This window comes from Haliotis asinina, chromosome 6 (genome assembly GCF_037392515.1).
Source record: "Haliotis asinina isolate JCU_RB_2024 chromosome 6, JCU_Hal_asi_v2, whole genome shotgun sequence".
Taxonomy (NCBI): domain Eukaryota; kingdom Metazoa; phylum Mollusca; class Gastropoda; order Lepetellida; family Haliotidae; genus Haliotis; species Haliotis asinina.
The window spans coordinates 49,396,461-49,418,212 of NC_090285.1; the positions used below are offsets into that span (position 1 = coordinate 49,396,461).

Genomic DNA, 21,752 nt, shown 5'->3' on the forward strand with positions numbered 1-21,752 from the left:
CAATGACCTGTAAAGATTAGGGTTATAATTGGCCTTCAGCAATCCATCATTGTCATAAGAAGCGACTAACGGGACCTGACATGGTTGATAAATGTCATTGTATCCCATATGCGTAGATCGATGATCTTGCTGTTGATCACACTCTTGTCACAAACGTGGAATTTTTGCTGAGTGCGGCGACATACAAAACAACTGTGAAGAATGAAAGCACATCTTAGGATCTCATCGGTTATACGAACCTCGTAATCCTACTGTTTTATTCAACAATGAGCCATCCTATTAGGCTGTAAGATACCAATGAAGGCATGCAATAACATACTGATAAATGTAATGTAAAAATACTCTAAAACAAACTCGTTCACATACGCGCGTACACACCCACAACCCCCCCTCTCTCTCTCACTCTCTCACTCACACACACACACACACGCACACACACGCGCACGTACAGATAACAGCCATCCAGACAATATCTACATCATCGGTAGATACGAATACATATTTGATACCTGCCAAATATATTGGTGTATTGTAATGTTAACTATGTGCACATATTTGACACCTGTGATAACATAAACACTGAAGTAATCCATAAACAATAATAAACATATCCTCCCTTCTTCCACTCAAAGAAAAGTAAGCTGTTTTGATATATGTAAAATGACTCGTCAAAACCACTGTAACAGTTCAAGTGTATTGCAATTATGCCCCATGCGTACCAATTTCCTGTTAAATGTTCAGATATTTCCAGAAAAATTAAACCAAGGTACATGAACCATGCCTCCTGGTGACCATTTGTAATGACCTGATAGTAGACTCCACAGTGTCGGCTCCAGGCCGAGACCACAGTTGTAACTCCAGCATAGAACTCACCAAGTCGGCTTTTTGAGCGTTGAACACATGCATCGTCACTGCCCTCTTGATCTCCCCTTCCCTTGCGCAATGAAACATCCCATTTGACTGTGGAAGGACCGGGTATAGAAACGTTTTATTTTTGACATGGAAGGTCTGCATAGAATGGATGGCGTAAAACACTACTCCTAGAGAGAAAATATCACTTGCTGTGGAGTAATGGCCCGAGAATACGTCAGGAGCGACGTACAGTGGGGTACACAAGCCGGTACTCATGTAGTAGGTAGGAGAGATGCTTGCCAGGTCACTAAATGGAAAAGTCAAACGAGCAAGTCCCGCGTCAGTGATCTTGCAGATGGGTATATGATGAGGTCGGGCTACCAGAAGAACATTGCTGGGTTTGACGTCTCTGTGGATGATCCTTTGTGTGTGAAGATGACGAATACCCCGTGCCATGTCAAGCATGAAACAATTTAACGTTCTCTCACCTGGCCTGTTTTTGATGACATAATCATTCAGTGTTCCTAGGTTACAGTACTCCATTTGAATATTAATATCAGCATCAATCCACGTTGTAATAACTTTCGCGATATTAGGGTGATCAGTGCACCTCGTCAGTGTCTGTACTTCATCCTCGAGACGTTTACCATCAATGTGAGACACCTCCTTCAGTTTCTTCAAAGCATAAACATGACCACCGGTTGCCAACTTGAACACAACACCAAACTGACCTTCTCCAAGTTTTCCAAACATTATATGAGCTGCGTTGTATTCTCCCGTCGCCATATTGAGTTGCAGCCTGTGAACACAGACGTAGTCAGTTCGTATAGCTGACTGTGAGTCGCCGCCTGTTTATTAGGTCATTGCATTATAACTTAGCGTACATATGTAATTCAATATTCCTCTAAATCTGGAAGATATTTCTAAGCTTTGAAGTTCTCGATACAGTAGATGTCACTCAGTGCTCACCATGAATGTACCAGTTTAGTAGGGCAATGAGGCATGTCATACTGGGATAGCTGTACCTCGGTGACACGTCATTTTACCAACGCATAAAATGTAAATAGAAAGGTGTAAATATAGACTAGCTGGTGAGGTCAGACATGTGTTGAGAGGTTTATCTTGTGACCTGAAGTGCAGAGCTTGTCGAGCATTTCCTTCCGAAGCAATACACGTTGACAGAGGACTCTTATCACAACATTACAAACAAATGGGATTGGGTAATCAGGCTCGCTGACTTGGTTGACACATGTCATCGGTTCTCAACTGCATAGGTGATCATGCTTTTCATCAGTGGGTTGTCTGGTTCTGAAACGATTAAATACACACGACCGCCATATAGCTGGAATATTGCTGAACTAGAATCAACCAAACACATTTGCCCTTGTTTCATATGCGTTTGACATTGAACCAAATATATGGAGCTGTATCAGAATAATTACATGAAGACATATTTCAAGGCTTTATGAGTAAACATGTATTAAAATAAGTGATTTCTGAATCATGTTCAGCGTTCAGGTTTGCATGCATTTCTTCCTCGGTCTAGGAAGGGACAATGCCCGGTGGTTAAAGTGTTCACTCGTCTTGCCGAAGACACGGGTTCGATTCTCTAAATGGTGTAAAACCACGCTCATTCACTCACACGGTGTAGGTTACTGACATACAAACAACAGCATATAATTCATGTGGATGCATGTCATCCTGACCCAGATATGAACCAGCTTTTATACGTCTGCTTGTTCAAACCAGTAAATCTCTTTCAGTCCGCGTGCGTTAAAAACAATACATAGATAAGATAAGGTGATCTATGGACTTGTCACGTCGTCAACTTGTTGCGCGCCAAGGCAATACAGGACTGTGGGGTAGCTTAGTGATTAAAGCGATCGCTCGTCACACCGAAGATCAGGGTTCGATTCCCCAGTGGGTACAATGTGAGAAATCCATTTCTCGTGTTCCTCGCCGTGATATTGCTGGAATATTGGCGTAGGGCGCGAGTTGGCTAAGGCGCCAGGCAAGTAATCCAGAGAGGTTGAGGTGTCGGGATCGAGCCCACCTGTGAGCGGGTGTGAAAACCTTTCAGTCAACTTCGTGTGCAGACTCTTTCCGTGTCATCACAACCCTATGTGTTCACTACACAGCCCTGTGCACTTAAAAGAGCTCACGAATCCGTTGGTATATGATGAAACGGTGGCCACATGAATGCACGCATGCGCATGGTTGCGGGTACTGAAACGTGCAGTAAACATGGACAAAGTGCTGTGACTATGTGTCCCAGTCCACCCAGCTGTGAATTGGGTACCTTGTTAGGATGAGAGAGTCACAGTAAGCTCGGTGCGCCGAGTGGCAGCAATGGTTGTATACTCCCCAGAGAATTGATAACATAATGTGAACTGAGACAGGCATCCAATTATGGGAATACAAACTGACCAAGCGATAGTTGCATGGATATTAATATCCTATAAGAAATAAGAAATATTGCTAATAGCGGCGTAAAGCAGTACTCACTCACTTCAAGGCAATACTGTTTATATATGATCCCACGTGGTAGACAAATATGACAATATCGTGCAAGGTAAGACAAAGTGGTCAGGCACGCTGACTTTAGGCACATGTCAACCCGATCCAGTTGTGTAGATCGATGTTCATGCTGTTGATCACTGGATTGTTTGGTCCAGACTCGATTATTTACAGGCCGCTGTAATATAATATTGGAATGCTGCTGATTGCGGTGTTGGGCAACAATGAGATATTGCCAACGAAGGCTCAGTTCTATTACTATAGGAACGGAAAACTGTATAACTGTATAGGTATGGCATACGTGAATGAGAATTGTTATGAAGTAAAAATGCATGGTCAGAAAATTTCTTTACTTATATTGATGGTTTTCCTAATGAGTGTGTATGTATGTGTGTGTGTGTGTGCGTGCGTGTGCGTGCGTGCGTGCGTGCGTGTGTGTGTGTGTGTGTGTGTGTGTGTGTGTGTGTGTGTGTGTGTGTGTGTGTGTGTGTGTGTGTGTGTGTGTGTGTGTGTGCGTGTGTGTGAACTTGCCCCAGGTGAGGCCACTTGACTGACATGTGCTGCGTCGCGGCCACGTCTCCAACGTTGCTTAACTTCATCGGAATTGTGTCTTTGTAGATCGTTTACTATATTTGTTTTAGTGAACAGAACTTAAACTTTCAACCTCAACATGTTGTTTGCAGACAGCTTGCAGTCAGAAGATTTTGACATCATTTAAATGAGTTACAAACAAACACACCTTGTAAAGCTGGGAAGGGGAATCGAACATTTTATGGTCTCTTCAGATAGTCAGGCAGGCATTGAAAGTTTTGAGTACAGATAAATGCAAAGAAGGAATACAGTAGGGTTTTCTTTTTGACTGGCTGTATTGGCAGCGTTTGTATTCCTGAGGTGATACAGCAGAAAGTCGTTTCTTCAATTTCGTTTTGGTGTTAGTATGAAAAAATCGTTCCTTTTCAGATGTTTTACGTCTGCTTCAGGCAGGGGCTATATCGCCGACGGATGGGTTGGAACTTTATGGGTTAATGATTAAATAGTTGTATGATAAGGATAAACCACCATACCAAATCTATAAATAATATGTCGTTAAACATACCTGAATTTGGAATAAAAACGTTAACAAACATGTATTAAATACACAAAATGTTGAGACTTAGAAAGGCAAAGTAAACTTAAAGTTATGCTTGGTTAATAATTTGAGATGAGAGTTCTAAGAAGTATAACACAGTCTACGTAAACTTATACTCAGTACTTTTCCTTAAACTCCACTACTATTTAACCGTCTCACGTTTGATTGGACGGTCATTGGTCGCTCACAGGTTACCTGACGCGACCTTCTACTTTGTTTTGTTAGACTCAGTGGTAGAATGTAACGAAATACACTAAGACTAAGTTTACTTAGACTGAAGTATAACACAAATGATAGTGGGTAGGAAAACGAGGATGGAGGGTTGGGGTGGGATGAGGTGGGTTAGGGATAAGTGGTAGATGGACATTCATTGCCATGCATACGGTAGATAAATCCTTGCTGTTTTCTGCTATTAGTGAGACTTTCAGTTAATAGACAGCAATGATATTAAGTATGAAAACTGGGTAACAGGATTGGGATGAGGGTGGTAGGTGTTAATTATGGGTAAAGCACGGTAGGACTATAATATGTAGCGTTTAAGACTTAGCAAATACAGAAAAGTGGGTTTAACATAGTAGGGCACGGGGTAATATGAAAAAGTGAACACTGCCTGCCCATATACACCCACTACGTATTATCTTAGGCCTCATTTTGCCCAGGCATGAAAAGGCTACAAAGGAAGGTGCAGTTGTATATTATCGGATGTTGATAACTGTTTCTACGGCTTTTGATGTTCAACACAGCTTAGGACTTGGGACAGCTCTCAAAATATTGGGAAGTATCGACAAGATTAATACAGAACGTCGCAGAAATAATGTGGCCCAAGCTACCACTGTAATACTAGCAATCCATTTCCTTTGACGAAGATGTGATTCTTGAACGCCTTGTCAATGGAATACAAAATAATTCCTCGAAGGCCTTACCTAAGACCGCCAGATAAGGATTCTTTGCGTTCTCAGAATTTGCAGATAGACATTCATTGTGATGCATTGGGTAGATATATCGTCAGTGTTGTCTCCCATTAGTTAGACTTCCAGTTAATAGACAGCAAGTTCGTAGATAAGTCAACACGCATATCCATAATGGTACAGTTCTAATTAGATTGCTCCGATGATTAGGGTCTGCCCACAGTTAGTCTGTTCGTGTTGTTGATTTTCTGTTACAAAGTTTTGTTATTTCACTTTTGGTCTCTGACACTTGTCAAAATGTTTCGTTTAATTCCATTGTCGTCACTAAAAGTCCAGTATACTAATTTGGGTGGACTTTATGTCACAACTAGAGGGTTGATATACAGAGAATCTCACTCAAGTATCTACTAATATCAAATATATCAACACGAGTTGATAAAGTAACAAATATCCGAGGCTTGCCGAGAATATCTTTACCTTTATCAACGAGTGTTGATATAATTGATATCAGTAGACACGAGGTTGAGATTCTGTTTATCATCCAAAATCATTCTTCATTAGTTTTCAAAGAAAAATGTACATCTCTGAACACAGCACTGGCATTAGATTTGCAGTGCACCGATGTCATAGCATTGTGACGTCATCAAGTTGATGACGTCATAACATTGTCAGGGCATTGTGCAAAATCTACTGTTAAAGCTATATCCCCTAGGAGAGATCGTCTGATCTCATACAAGTGATATCTCCTGTGGAACACAGTTTTGGATGATAAAAACTAAATATGTAATTCCACAAATACCTTAATGATATATCAACATGACTGGGCATTATGCAATGCCGAATATGACACTTTGTATAAAAATGGCTAGCTGTACAACAAAAACTGAGTTAGTATAGACAAGCACTGGAGATGTTTCGTTAAAGACCTGCACTTGAAGATGTACAAAAATTCTGGAGACTACCTCAAGTTCCAGATACATCAGAACCATCCTGCAGAAGACACTGGTAAAGTCACTTTTCCGAGTAAAATGAGAAAACGAACATGAGACGAGACCATGCAGATGAATTATGGCGAGCAGTTAGCAAGAAGCAAATGAAGACCTGATTCCTTCTAAAGGATCAGTAGTTCCATATGCAGACATTGCCGCAAGACTCGACCTGCTCTACCTTAGTGACGCTCTGAAGTAGAACTGGTAAGATGGACAGAGGCAACAGATGGCCGCCCATTTCTTTCTCTTTCAGATGATGACAAGCTGCTCGTCTTTACCCTCTAACAGTTACAAAATGCTGAGATTCTCTACACGGATTGAAAATTTATTACCTGCCCACTCATGTGGAATCAGGTCTATGCAGTCCATAGCCGAGTTGGTTCTGTATCCAGTCCACTAATCGAAGTTCTGTTGCCTGATTTACAAGCCACAACGTACATGAGACTGTTTCCTCTCCTCTAGGCAAAGGTGTTAGAAAACCTAAACCGTCCCTTGGCCCCATCAAGAGTTTGAGACAACTGCCATCCGAACCACTGAGAGAGAATTTATTTTATGATTCTGCATGGACAGTTCCATTATCTACCTAAAGTAATTATTTAGCTGTGTATTCAGCTGAAGGGTTTGTTGTACAGTTGTAAACTAACAACTCACAGGACACCATCCTTGCCATCAGTAGGCAATCTTGAAAGGCCACACATCCGATGCACGCGATGATGGCAGTGGATCATAGAGTTCCGAAGTTGGCCAGAAAGATTACAAAAAGACCTGTGATATGTGAGTACACATTTAACCGAGATGTGTGGGCGCCATTACACATGTACTTTACGAAGTATTGCTCCGTTGATTGTTTCACTGTTTATTCGTCCTCGGGAGCGTATAAATTCAAATAACGCCGTAAAATAAAGCATTTTGAATATCTCTGAACAACAGATGTCACTTGGTGTAAAAGGAAAAGATACTCAGTCAGTAAAATGGTGTTGTGACGATTCCAGCTATCAGTTTGTAATAGTAGCTCTCTCCGCTCACATAGATTATTCAGTAAAGTCTTACACACAAAACTGTGAAGTTTGGGGCTAAGGGTGGTCTAGTCGTTCAACCCGCTACATTCCGCTGGAAGATATTTGAGAAGTATAAGCGCGTCAGAGACAAACTCTTTACGATCATAGATTACAATTCTAAACTTCCACACTTTGCATCAAGATTTGTTTCTATCCTTTGCATCATGCTGATATGCTTCCTTATAACGTGAACTGATGTTGTTCTCGTCACTGCTTCTGACTCTACACTTAGGCATTCGTCTTGTGTTCGAAGCCGACTGAAATCCACTCCGATCCACAGCTTTAGTTTTCGACTTAGCAATAGATTTACATTTTGGACAAATGCATACAAAACATGTTTGTAGAATCACAAGCAGGATTTAGGAAGGTTACACTACAACTGATAATATTTTTATTTTACTATCAGTTATCCATACTTATGTAAGAAAAGGGGGGCGTTTTATTCATATTTGGTGATGTCACAAATGCTTTTGATTTTGTTAACAGGGATAAACCATGGGTCATTCTCAAATATGGAGGCGGTTAACCTAAGATGCTTAAAGCCCAAACTTCTATATATAAGTGTGTTAAGGGACGGGTGCGTAATATATCCCTTTCTCAGCTGTTTAACTGCCCACAGGGTTTACGACAAGGGTGTGTTTTAAGCCCTCTGTTCTCATTCTTTATCAGTGAATTAGCTTTCGAAATCCACATGTTACCCTGGTATACACCCTGATATACAAATGTTTCTATTACTTGTTGCTGATGATATTGTATTTTCTGCAGATTCTCTATTTGCTTTACAAAAGCAAATAAATATTTTAAAAAGTTATTGTAAACGTCATCAATTAACTGTTTAACTGTTAACTTGAAAAAAAAAACCCAAAAACAAAAAAAAAACAAGATAAAACAAAACAAAAACAAAACACCCCCCAAAAAAACACACACACACCCAAAAAAACAACAACAACAAACAAACAAAAACAAAAAACAAAAAAAACACACCACATGACTGTAAATTATCAAAATATGAGAAATGGAATTTCAGTGGAATTCTTTTGGAAACTGTTTCGTCTTACAAATATTTGCACTTTCACTGTCTTAATCTCCCCATGTGAATGACACTGCTTTGCATGTTAATACAATTGCACATGGTATCCTAAAATCTCTTTATACGTTTAATGCACTTCCTTATGATTTAATTTTAAGGCATTTGATACCAAAATTATCTTTTATATGGAGCTGCAATATGGAGAGTTGATAAATTCAAAGGATTTAGATAGTTCTATCTATCTATGTAAGTTGTTAAATATTGGTTTAAAATATGTAATATGCCCGATTCTAGGTTTATAAAGAAATGTTGTAATATGCTACCTTTAGACTCTGTAAATAGTAAAACAAACTGGACATAAACAATTCAGAATGTTATTTACTTTTTTGGATTTGGCTTTATGTGGTAATACTAGCAAAATGTATGTAATGTTGATCAGTTCATATCAAAATTTGCCTTTGAACTAACATCAAGTTATAAACAAGAATGGCACTCATCGCTTGCAAATAGTCCTAAATTTTCACTTTATTCTTCTTTTAAAAACTCGTTTAATGTTGCATTGTACAAAAATGATCTATCAAATCCCTGTCGATCTTTGCTAAATTCAGATGTTCTTCACACCGTCTCAAAATTGAAACAATATATCAACCAATGAAGATCGAAATGATTGTGTTCTGTATGTAAAGATAACTTCATGAAATTCATTTTGTTTTACTATGTAATTGTTATCAAAATGTGAGATGTTGGTATTTACCGGCTAAATTCTGCTCAGATCCCACCATTCAGAAGTTTAAAATGCTCATACCAATTGGCAATTCAGATATTGTAATATATATATATATATATATATATATATATATATATATATATAGAGAGAGAGAGAGAGAGAGAGAGAGAGAGAGAGAGAGAGAGAGAGAGAGAGAGAGAGAGAGAGAGAGAAATATTTAGGTACACAAACCAATGAAACTTAGAGATCACTCCTATGCCATTAGTATCACATCTCCTTTTATACATTTTCATCAAAATGTCGCGTTTTCGCATTGTCGCGTGTCGCGTTTTAGTTAATATCTTATAATACATACTGTAGTCAATATTTTAACAAAACGCGACGCGTGACAATGCCTGAATACGACAATAGCAGCCGTAGGTTTGAAACGATACAAGTACATGTGTATCGTTTGATCTAGTATCCTTATGAAAAAAAGTATGAGGCATATTGTGAATCAGGCTATGTGCAGGATTAATAATATGGGATTCAAACAGAAATGAAAACGGACATCACAATACATCATTGTAATGAAATACCGTGCTATTTATACCAATAAACCTTGGGTGAGTGGAGTGGAGCGGTGAGAAGAGTGAGAGGGAGGGAAAGCTGGTTTCTGGCACTACAAGTGTACGCAACTCTACCAAGTGATGTCATTGTTTCTAATATCCTATTGCTAACAGTCCATTCGTAAGGCGTTTTCCCATTCTCACGTTCAAAGCCGACCTGAACTGTCATTGAGGTGACGGGTGGTTACGTGATATCTTATTCTACTTGGTATCCATCCACTGCTGGCTGAACAGAGGCCAGATCTCAGACAAATTCATCAGCGTCGGACAGGACTGTACCATGAAACTGTCAGGAGCCACCTTATGGAACATAGTGATCCATTCGAGGACATCACCGATGTGGCTTGAATTTTAACAATATTTTAGTTTTTCACAACCTGTAATCACAACCTGTCATCAAAATGATTAATGTGTGTGGTGCTGGGATTCGAACGTATGATAATAACTATCTGGTGTGACTAAGAGACTAACTCTGCTCTGCAAATTGCCCCGCCTTGAATGACAGGGGTACAGTGCCCCATGATTACAATGAATAGTTGCGCTACTAATTCGTTTTGCTGTTAGAACACACTTGACTGGTTAAATACATTTGCAATATGTAAAACAATAAAGAAAGATTTGCATTAAGTTCAAGAAGAGAAGGCCCATTGCCATTTCGATCACTACTTCATTTTAAAAACCATTGGAGGTAACGAAAGACCATTGAAGTCTGGAATAGAGTATAACATTTTCTGCGCATGCGTAGATAAATTGACTTTCTACACATGCGCACCGGTAACAAAAAGGGCGACAACGCGACAATGCGACATACTTGAAAAGTGTCGCTATGTTGCGTGTCGCACTTTGGAGGAACAGAGAAAATGTTATTCGAAACGCGACACGCGACATCGCGACAATGCGACAAACAGGCGAAATGTCGCGTTGTCGCGTCGTCGCATTGTCGCGCTTTCGTTAATTTTTGCCTCATTTTGCTTGGTTTTGAGAGGGCGACAACGAGACAATGCGACAACGCAACAATGTCCCTTCTCGGATTCCATATAATATCTTTATGAAGTTATCATTTTACATTAAAACTGCATATGTTTTCACTATGCAGTTACCTGTGTAGTAGATGTGTATAATTTTTAACAGTAAGTACCACATAATGCCTTCACTAAATCTTTAGACTCAATTAATAAGAACATGCCATATAGTCTGTGTGTTTCCAGGTCTTGCTGTCGTGGTGCTCTGTGTCTGCTACATTGTTTTCATGAGCAAGCCTGCATATAAATGTATGTAACATTTATTATTTAACTTCATTTATCACATTAAATGATTCTTAATTTACTGACAATAATTATAATTACTGATTCTTAATTTACTGACGTCGTTAAGCGGAGGTTTCAGTGAAATATTCCCGTGGTTCAAATACCCAATAACACCCGGACATTGGCCAGCACAGGATGTTTATCGACATTGTGAACATACAGGTAAACCAGAAGGCCCACGTGGCTTTTACTGTCTGCAATCATTGACATCGAGTATGGGTACAGCAGTGAAGTGTCATCAGCTGGTTCCCAAGGTAGCTTCATTTGTGATGTCATTCCGACTTTACGTCACAAAATGATTTGAATGACGTCACCACTACTGACGACGCAATAATACTATTGTGTACGATACGTGTACGTGTCATTACGCTGTGAAATTTCCGGGCATTGAATACCATTCAAGCAATCAGATTAAAGACCAATAATTTTATGTTTTGCAATAATTACGATAATTCATATAAAATAATTATTAAATCGACATTTATATATCGTAAAATTATGTTATCAATGTTGGGTGAATGTCTTGCTGTAGTGTTATCATCGATCGTATCAATGATACGTGCTTAACTCTGGTGTTTTCATCGATTCATCGATTCTGATCAAAGCGAGATATACGTACTACAGGTATGAAGTAACACTTGACAAAATGTTTTCATTTTGTTACAGACAAATATATAGATGTGTCTTATCTTTCAAACGTACCAGAAGAAATAGAACCAGGTAATAAAACCTCATATTTTTATGCAGTTGCGCTTTTCCTTTTCATGCTGATGACGGTGATATAAGCGATAATGTACTCTTTTCTATAATTACCTCCTTATTGCAACATCACTTCACATATTTTGGCATTGTCGCTATTGTTTTTGTATGATGATTATGATGATGGTGATATAAGTGATAAACCGTTTCCTTGTGAATGCTGTCATTCTGATCATCATGCTATACTGAATGGTCTTCATCGTAAAATAATTTGGAAGACAGAATTAACGCGCACTCCTATGCATACACACACGCACACAAACGCGAACTCGGGAAACGTTACCTTTATGAGACAGTGAGATGCTGAGTGTGGTGATGATATGATGACACTGTAATACCACTGTATAATTCCGTTGATTTCAGTTATGTTCGACAATATCACCTATCACAAGTTGTCTCATCTTGGAAATGTGCGAAGAGTACGAGAAGCAGGTAATGCACGTTTCTGTACATCTACCCCCTTGTAACACCTAAACTTCACATGATACTGCAGCACAATACTGTTTGTGCAGTATCACCCCTTTGTTTGTGCTGTGACGCTCTACCGTTTGTACTTTGTGGGGTACCACAGGACACTAGGACTCTGTTGTTTGTACGTAACAATCTATTGTTTGCCTGCACTGCTCTGTTGAGTGTGCTGCACCACTCTATTGTTTGCGCAGCATCACCCCATTGTTTGTGCTGCAACGCTCTACCGTTTGTGTTGTATCACTTTGTGGGTCACCACAGGACTCTGGGACTCTGTTGTTTGTGCTGTAACAATCTATTGTTTGCCTGAACTGCTCTGTTGTTTGTACTGTATCACTCTGTTGCTTGTGTAATACAGCAGGTTGTACACCACGCGCAGTAGACTAGTATAGAATATTTCATGTACTTTAGTTGTTTCATGTACTTTACGGAGTGAGTGGTACAACACAGGGAAAGTAATGTGTTAGTTCTGTACAGCACATCCAAAAGAGAGCTGTAGCTTTAGCAGTAGAGCGGTACAGTACATCCAGAAGAGAGTTGTAGCTTTAGCAGTAGAGAGGTACAGCACATCCAGAAGAGAGTTGTAGCTTTAGCAGTAGAGAGGTACAGCACATCCAGAGGAGAGATGTAGCTTTAGCAGTAGAGCGGTACAGTACATCCAGAAGAGAGTTGTAGCTTTAGCAGTAGAGAGGTACAGTGCATCCAGAAGAGAGTTGTAGCTTTAGCAGTAGAGTGGTACAGCACATCCAGAAGAGAGTTGTAGCTTTAGCAGTAGAGCAGAACAGCACATCCAGAAGAGAGTTGTAGCTTTAGCAGTAGAGCAGAACAGCACATCCAGAAAAGAGTTGTAGCTTTAGCAGTAGAGAGGTACAGCACATCCAGAAAAGAGTTGTAGCTTTAGCAGTAGAGAGGTACAGCACATCCAGAGGAGAGATGTAGATTTAGCAGTAGAGAGGTACAGTACATCCAGAAGAGAGTTGTAGCTTTAGCAGTAGAGTGGTACAGTACATCCAGAAGAGAGTTGTAGCTTTAGCAGTAGAGCAGAACAGCACATCCAGAGGAGAGTTGTAGCTTTAGCAATAGAGCGGAACAGCACGCCCAGAAAAGAGTTGTAGCTTTAGCAATAGAGCGACACAGCACATCCAGAGGAGAGATGTAGATTTAGCAGTAGAGAGGTACAGCACATCCAGAAGAGAGTTGTAGCTTTAGCAGTAGAGTGGTACAGCACATTAAGAAAAGATCTGTAATTATGACAATAGAGTGGTACACCCCATATCTGTGGATAGGTGTAGCTTTAGCAGTAGAGAGGTGCAGCACATCCAGAAGAGAGATGTAGCTTTAGCAGTAGAGATTTACAGCACACCCAGAAGAGAGATGTAGCTTTAGCAGTAGAGCGGTACAGCACATCCAGAGGAGAGATGTAGCTTTAGCAGTAGAGAGGTACAGCACACCCAGATGAGAGTTGTAGCTTTAGCAGTAGAGAGGTACAGTACATCCAGAAGAGAGTTGTAGCTTTAGCAGTAGAGTGGTACAGCACATCCAGAAGAGAGTTGTAGCTTTAGCAGTAGAGCAGAACAGCACATCCAGAAGAGAGTTGTAGCTTTAGCAGTAGAGCAGAACAGCACATCCAGAAAAGAGTTGTAGCTTTAGCAGTAGAGAGGTACAGCACATCCAGAAGAGAGTTGTAGCTTTAGCAGTAGAGAGGTACAGTACATCCAGAAGAGAGTTGTAGCTTTAGCAGTAGAGCAGAACAGCACATCCAGAAGAGAGTTGTAGCTTTAGCAATAGAGCGGAACAGCACACCCAGAAGAGAGTTGTAGCTTTAGCAGTAGAGAGGTACAGCACATCCAGAGGAGAGATGTAGTTTTAGCAGTAGAGAGGTACAGCACATCCAGAAGAGAGTTGTAGCTTTAGCAGTAGAGTGGTACAGCACATTAAGAAAAGATCTGTAATTATGACAGTAGAGTGGTACACCCCATATCTGTGGATAGTTGTAGCTTTAGCAGTAGAGAGGTGCAGCACATCCAGAAGAGAGATGTAGCTTTAGCAGTAGAGAGGTACAGCACATCCAGAAGAGAGTTGTAGCTTTAGCAGTAGAGAGGTACAGCACACCCAGAAGAGAGATGTAGATTTAGCAGTAGAGCGGTACAGCACACCCAGAGGAGAGATGTAGATTTAGCAGTAGAGTGGTACACCACATCCAGAAGAGAGTTGTAGCTTTAGCAGTAGAGTGGTACAGCACATTAAGAAAAGATCTGTAATTATGACAGTAGAGTGGTACACCCCATATCTGTGGATAGGTGTAGCTTTAGCAGTAGATAGGTACACCACACCCATAAGAAAACAGTAGCTTTAGCAGTAGATAGGTAGACCACATCCAGAAGAGAGATGTAGTTTTAGCGTAGAGCGGTACAGTACAATCTGTAGATAGGTGTAGCTTTAGCCGAAGACTGGTACACCACTAATAGTGGCGTAATATAGTGAACGGTTCGTACGAAGTGCGTTCATTACGCATGAACTGCCATTACTCAGGTTTTGACTTGTCAGACTACGAGTAAAGGAGACACAGCCCGACAGGCAACTATCTGCATTCATGTAAACATATTATTGTGAAGCTACTGCGTTTCAGCTATGGGCGTTGGTTTCAACGACTTGCTGAAAGAGTACTCAAAGAAAGTAAGAGGTAAGTAAACGTTCTCTCAATAATATTATCTATCAACCCTCAAGGAAACCATATAATATAATATAATTTTTTTACCATATAATTTTACCCCATCCCTCCCCCAAATTACTTATTTAGATTACAATGTTGAATGAGAAAGTTCGAATGAATTAATGCATTAAATCGACTCTTGCGCCCTCTACCGGCCGAAAATTATTTAATGTAAACCCTATAGAGTTATGCCCCTTGGAACGCTCCTTACAAATATCCTGGGTTCCACCCCAGATGCAATAAACGAACAGTGGGTCAATAAACGAACAATAGGCCAATCGCGTTAAAATGTATCATTTTATTACTTTCACGTAATAATGCATATGTGAAAAGAAATGATTTGGCAATATTCAATGAGGATTTGTGAGTGATCGCCTCATTGTGTCGCGACTGATAACTGGTTGATGCCATCCAAATCAATCAATTGGATGAAAATAATGAAATGAAGTTTAGTTCTATGATAAACAACCATTATGTAAGTAATGAAGTAAGATTGTACTTACACTGGTGTTTTCATGATCAAACAGACCTACAGCTCGCGGGACAGTGGGTGAACAATCTAGTGAAACCATGTGAAGAGGAATCAAACCCAGGTCTGTCAAGTTATCAGTTAACCGTTCGCTCTGTCAAACAATGCCAGTTGGAATTGCTATTGTGAGAAACTCTCGATTGTGCATCCAATGGTTTCCAAATTGCATTAAAGACAAAATAGTGAAATGTTAGAAGAGAGGATGACTAATGGAACAGCAAGTGCTGTTGCCAAGAAGATTCTGTCTGTTTGTTTGTTCCTTTAGCCACACTCAGCAATATTCCAGCCAAATGGCTACGGTCTGTAAATAATCGAGTGTGGACCAGACAATCCAGTGATCAGCATCATGAGCATCGACCTACATAAGTACAATATGATGACACGTGTCATACAAGTCAGCGATGTGGCGTGTCAGAGTGGCGTGTCAGAGTGGCGTTTCAGAGAATTCTTCTGCACGTCGTCCTTGTGGAACGATCTGTGGTGAGTATGGTACGCATCAGACTGTGTTTTGTACGTCTGAAACCTTGCAGATGGGGCCTGTGTTGAACCAAGCTGCCCAACACCTCAGTCGACAACACTGGAAGAAAACCTGAGAAGTGTCCTATCCACCATGTCGGAACAAAATCTCCGAGATCTGGACCTAATAATGGGGGTGTTCCCAGAGCCCCCTACTGGCAAAAGAACAATGTTTGTCACAGCGGCATCCAGTAACCACTTCTACGAGTCCCAGGCCTTGATCCGGAACCTCCATAGGAATGTCTTCCCTCTGATTAATAACTTTACATTTGTCTTCTATGATCTAGGATTGATGTCCTGGGAACGAGAACAGGTGAAACCTATGACATTTTCTCTAATACATTTATTAACCTATAAAACTAGTGTTTTATGTGTTATGATTGGTATTGATTAATGTCAACAATGCAACATGTTCACCACTGCTTCCACAAAGGGGAAATACCACCAGCACAAAAACAGTGTCAACGAAACGTACATCAACATCTGATCAGTTTCGAATTGATTTTAATGTAAAAAAGTCATATAACGAAATTTATATAAAGCAGTTACATTATGAACACCATACTAAACAGGTACGTAAAGAAGATGATATATAATAATTACACAATGAACTGAATGCAAAACAATGATCTAGTAAATTCCAAATAATGACATGATGAATATTATATAATAAAACAAGGGCATAATCGACGTAATATATAGAAACTACACAATGAACATAATGCAAATGAACAACATACATAATGAACGTAATACAACACATTGGCATAAAGAACATAATGCAAAACAGTGGCATAATGATGGTAATACAAAACAACAAAATGAACATTACACAAAACAATGACGTTATCAACATAATGCAAAACAGTTACATAACGAACATAATGCAAAACACGCACATAATGAACCTAATGGAAAACAATGGAATAATGAACATAATACAAAACAATGGCATTGTTGACATGATACGAACAAAAAATGTCATAATGAACGTAATGCAAAACAATGACCATGAATATTATAGACAACAATTACATAAATATCATAATACAAAACAATGGCATACTTGACATACTACACAACAAAGCCTTAATGAACGTAACACAAAAGAATGACATCATGATCATAAGAAACGATTTCAAACCAATCATATAATGGATATAACCAGTATGTTCACAAACACATCGATGCATCACGACGTGTATCTGCAGCACTGATCTCTTATATAACAGCCACTGTCTCACAATGAAATACGTAAGCTTCCCGATTTCCATAAACATTTTCAGCGATTACATGTCACTGTCAATATTTACCGATTACTGCCTGCATATAGCTTTACTTTTGTAATACGTATGTGTAAAAGATAACTGATCAAAGTACAAAATGCCTTTGTTCGCCAACTGGAATCATTTTCACATCATAGCAATATTTTGGATTCTTCAGAATACATATTTATTACATTTACTTGATTGACGGGGTGGTGGAGTAGTGGTTAAAAGTGTTGGCTCGTCACGCTGAAGACCCGGGTTCAGTTCCCTACATTAGTACAATGTGACAAGCCCATTTTGATATTACTGGACTATTGGCAAAAGCGTCGTAAAATCATGTATTCTCACTAATTAGTTTATTAACGATTATATCGTTATATTATAACGATTATGAAATGGTTTTGTTTCTTTCATTCACAGATAGAGAAACATTGCCGTTGTGAAGTCCGGAGTTTTCCTTTGGAGTTCATACCTTCAAGGTTGAGGGATCTACAATGCTACTCATGGAAACCTATTATTATACAGGCCAGTTCTTTCTTGCCGTTCATAAGAAGTGCATTTGCAGGAGAAAATATAAAATGCATTGAATACATTCCAGTATAAGATGTACGTAGAGATTAGTCTAAAACCAACATTTCTGAGCATAAAAATCCGGACGTGGACCTGTCTATGCATACAGTTGGGTGAGTGAGTGAGTGCATGCATGAGTTTAGTTTTACGCCGCACTCAACAATATTCCAGCTATATGGCGGCTGTCTGTAAGTAATAGACTCTGGGCCAGGCAATCCAGCGATCAACAGCATGCGCATCGATCTGCCCAAATGGGAACCGATGACATGGGTCAACCAAGTCAGCGAGCCTGACCACCTGATCGCCTCTTACGACAAGCATAATCGCCTCTTATGGCAAGCATGGGGTGCTGAAGGTCTATTCTACCCTGCATCTTCACGGGTCCATACAGTTGGGAGATAGACCTGAACGAATAACTAATCACAGAGATTTTCAGGTTATTATGACAAATATGAACACTTTCGCTTGTTGTCGGTGCCCTTGGTTTGGTACCTCCTGATCTCGTCCAGGAGAGTGCCCGGGTTCAGCCCTGAGAACACAGCCCTTCTTACACTCTGGGTAATGCATGAGGCTGCAGCTTTGGGAAGTCTACACATTTTATAGAAAGTTCTTGGTGGGTTCGGCTTGGCAGCGTTTCCTATTGGGCTGCATGTAGAGGGGACAAAGTCCCCGAGCTGATGATAAGCTTTACCAGTGCCAGGATCACCCGAACTCTCTCTGCTGCATTACTATCGTAATCTGAAAACCATAATTTTCGAGCACATACACACACAGCGTTTTTCCAAACCAAATACGCCACTCAAGGCGCACAAAATGCCAGTAGAATCAACAGATAGCTTCTTGGAAGAGATGAGTTTCCATGAGACTTCTGAATCTGTGATAAACAGGGCAGGAACTGAGATGGATCATTCCACTCTTTAGCAGCAGTACCAGGGAAGGAGCGTTGTCCAAATCTTTGTGACTAGGTGATCTAGGTGGACAATAAGGTTGCATTAGTTCTGCGAGGTAGACAGCAGCTGTGCCAGTCAAACGTTGATGAGCCAGGCAAGGGATTTTGAAGTTGATCTAGTACTTGATAGGAAGCCAATGGAGTTCTTGCAACACTGGTGATATGTGATCGCATCTGTAACTGGCAGATGTGATGCGAGAAGCATTATTCTGCACGCGTTGTAATCGATCTGTAAGACATGAAGGCGAACCCGCAAAAGGACTATTCTTGAAGACACAAGACTTCGACAAAGAGCGACAGCAGCTTCCTTGACAAGAAGCTGACCAATACTATGTTTGGTGAAGATTTTGGCAACGTGATTCACGTGGTCAGTCATACTCAATTCTTTATCAATAATGACGTCTAGGTCCTTAGCGATCGTGGTGAATGGAATAATTACATCATAGACAGAGATGCTGTTCAGTTCACACTTAATACGTTTACCAGAATGGCCAAGAAAGGTTGCTTCGGTCTTCTCAATGTTGAGCAGTTATGTCACGACAACAGTCTGAAGTACAATGGGCAGCAGCTTTTGCAGATTCTGGATTTGGTTTGAACAAATTATGTAGCTGTGTATCATCAGCATAAATATGGTGATCCAAATGATGTTTCTCAATGACAGAACTGATTGGGATGACATACAAAGTGGATAGGATTAGTCCTAAATCATACAAGATACCATATTCGGTATGTGTGGAAATATTTTATATCTTTCGTCATGTTTTACTGGTTGGATAGGTGAATGCAGTAAAGAGGGTTCGGATGATACTGGCACAGTCAGGCTTGTTGGATACATTTGCTTCCTTTGTTGTTATTGTTGTTGTACTTTCTAATAGACTTACAAATGGCAGAGATCCTGGTGTGGGTGAACGATGCTCTGCAACATCTTAGGGTAGCTTTGCATCCATTTTCAGGCTGACCTACATAAGACAGACATACTGGTGTGGATTAACGCTGTTCTGTAACATCTGGGATTAGTTTGCATCTAGTTGTACTAGGCTATCCAAAAAAGACAGTCAAACTGGTATGGATCACGTGTCTTTAAATTTTAGGATAGGTTTGCACGTATGTGTTGTATTTTCAGGCTAACCTACAGAAGGCGGACATACTGATGTGGATGAACGCAGCCCTGTAGCGTCTTAGGATAGGTTTGAACTATTTGTTGCATTTTTAGGCTAACCTACAAAAGGCAGACATACTGGTGTGGATGGACGCGTCTGTGAGGTACTCCAACAATATCATCAACCCTTTGCTAGATGATGCAGAGAGACGAGACATGGTCTTAGCCTCAGGCACTAACTCTGTGGGACAGCATACTCTACAAGTTACAATGAACTACATGAAGGAAGATGTCTGCACCCTAGCTCCCGTGTTTGAGCATGAAGCAACATTCATCATGTTTCACAACGAGCAGTGGGTACGAGAGGCCGTTGTGAAACCATGGGCAGTTTGTGCCGTGAGTGATAGGTGCATGTGTCCTCGGGATCCGATACATGACACCTACTGTAACGTGCACATCCACAAATACAAAAAGTGTCATCGATATGACCAAACGGCTCTAAACATCATCCTCACCAAGCTTTTTCGGGACCACACGAGTAGTTTTCTGTCGGTATATTACAACTATGTCAGTTTATTGCGTGGTGATTCTTATCGATATTTTGATGAACTTGAGGAATGACAAGCAATGTTGGCTAGTCGTCGCCGATGACAACATATTTGTAGTACAGTCTTCCAAGCCTTGCTCAAATTTTGGTGCAAGAGAGACATTCTAATACATTAAGAGACAGTCGGAGACTTTCAGTCAGTGTACGTGAAAAGCAGACACATAGTAAAAGCTAGCAGTGAGAATGAGAGTGAATGGGTTTCTGTTTCGTTCATGTTTTTTTAAAGAAATGTCGAAATTTCTGTCAGCAAGCTTTCATAGTGTTAACCATTTGCCTGGACAAGGATTTTCTTACAATGAAAACTTTGAAATCAAAATTAAAAGAAAAACAACGAGAATCTCGAGAGATCACGTGAAGCGGAAACCGGACTATGACCAACACACAAAATATGTCCTCTAAGTCCATTACAGACACACTGGATGTTGGTACTTTAAGTTCGTATGCCTTGTATGATAAGCATACGATATTGGTCTTTAAAGTACACTGGCTTCCTTGCATCTAATTTTTAGGGACTAACCTTTGCCAAGTCATATATTGTCGCCTCACATTTGGTTGTAGTGATCTAAACGCAGACAGATACACTCGCCAAACATCGGAAACATCCAAGTGTTCATTGTAACAATGACGGTATTCTCGGCCTTTTTACATGTCGGAATTATCATAATTTAAGAACAATGCATTTTTATACTCAAGAATACTACCCTAAAACGGCTATATGTGGTAATGGAGCATTGAATAAATCAACTGACAGTAACATTCTCAACTCATTACACCAGTTCATTTCTAAAAGTAACCGCTAGTAATGACGATCACCACTATTTCAATGTACCTCAAGGTTTGTATACTTGGATTTTCCGCTGCAACTCATTTCGTTGCAAGCCTAACCAACACCATAACGAGCATATTCATTAGTCAGTCATATATCTGATATAATGTTTGATATATGTCAACAGTCTTCTCTTTTTATTTGTTGCTAATTTTGCTCGGGGCGGCGTGGTAGCCTAGTGGTGAAAGCGTTTGCTCGTCACGCCGAAGACCCGGGTTTGATTCCCCACATGGGTACAATGTGTGAGGCCCATTTTCTGGTGTCCCCCACCGTGATATCGCTGGAATATTGCTAAAAGCGGTGTAAAACCAAATTCACTCACT

At 40.1% G+C, this 21,752-nt stretch overlaps 2 protein-coding genes across 2 annotated transcripts; one reads left to right on the top strand and one right to left on the bottom strand.

Annotated features, from left to right (window-relative positions):
* Positions 1 to 754: 754 nt before the first annotated feature.
* Positions 755 to 1,732, bottom strand: LOC137286157 (serine/threonine-protein kinase Nek6-like). The gene has a single exon (XM_067817833.1). It carries the CDS (start codon positions 1,636 to 1,638, stop codon positions 757 to 759), a length of 882 nt encoding a protein of 293 aa, XP_067673934.1. The 5' UTR covers positions 1,639 to 1,732; the 3' UTR covers positions 755 to 756.
* A 4,612-nt stretch (positions 1,733 to 6,344) lies between these two features.
* On the top strand, positions 6,345 to 20,617 carry LOC137287937 (uncharacterized). The gene is made up of 8 exons (XM_067820309.1): positions 6,345 to 6,411; positions 11,792 to 11,845; positions 12,248 to 12,316; positions 14,982 to 15,035; positions 15,593 to 15,658; positions 16,125 to 16,423; positions 17,799 to 17,903; positions 20,111 to 20,617. Exons 1-8 carry the CDS (start codon positions 6,345 to 6,347, stop codon positions 20,615 to 20,617), a joined length of 1,221 nt encoding a protein of 406 aa, XP_067676410.1.
* The last annotated feature ends 1,135 nt before the right edge of the window (positions 20,618 to 21,752 follow it).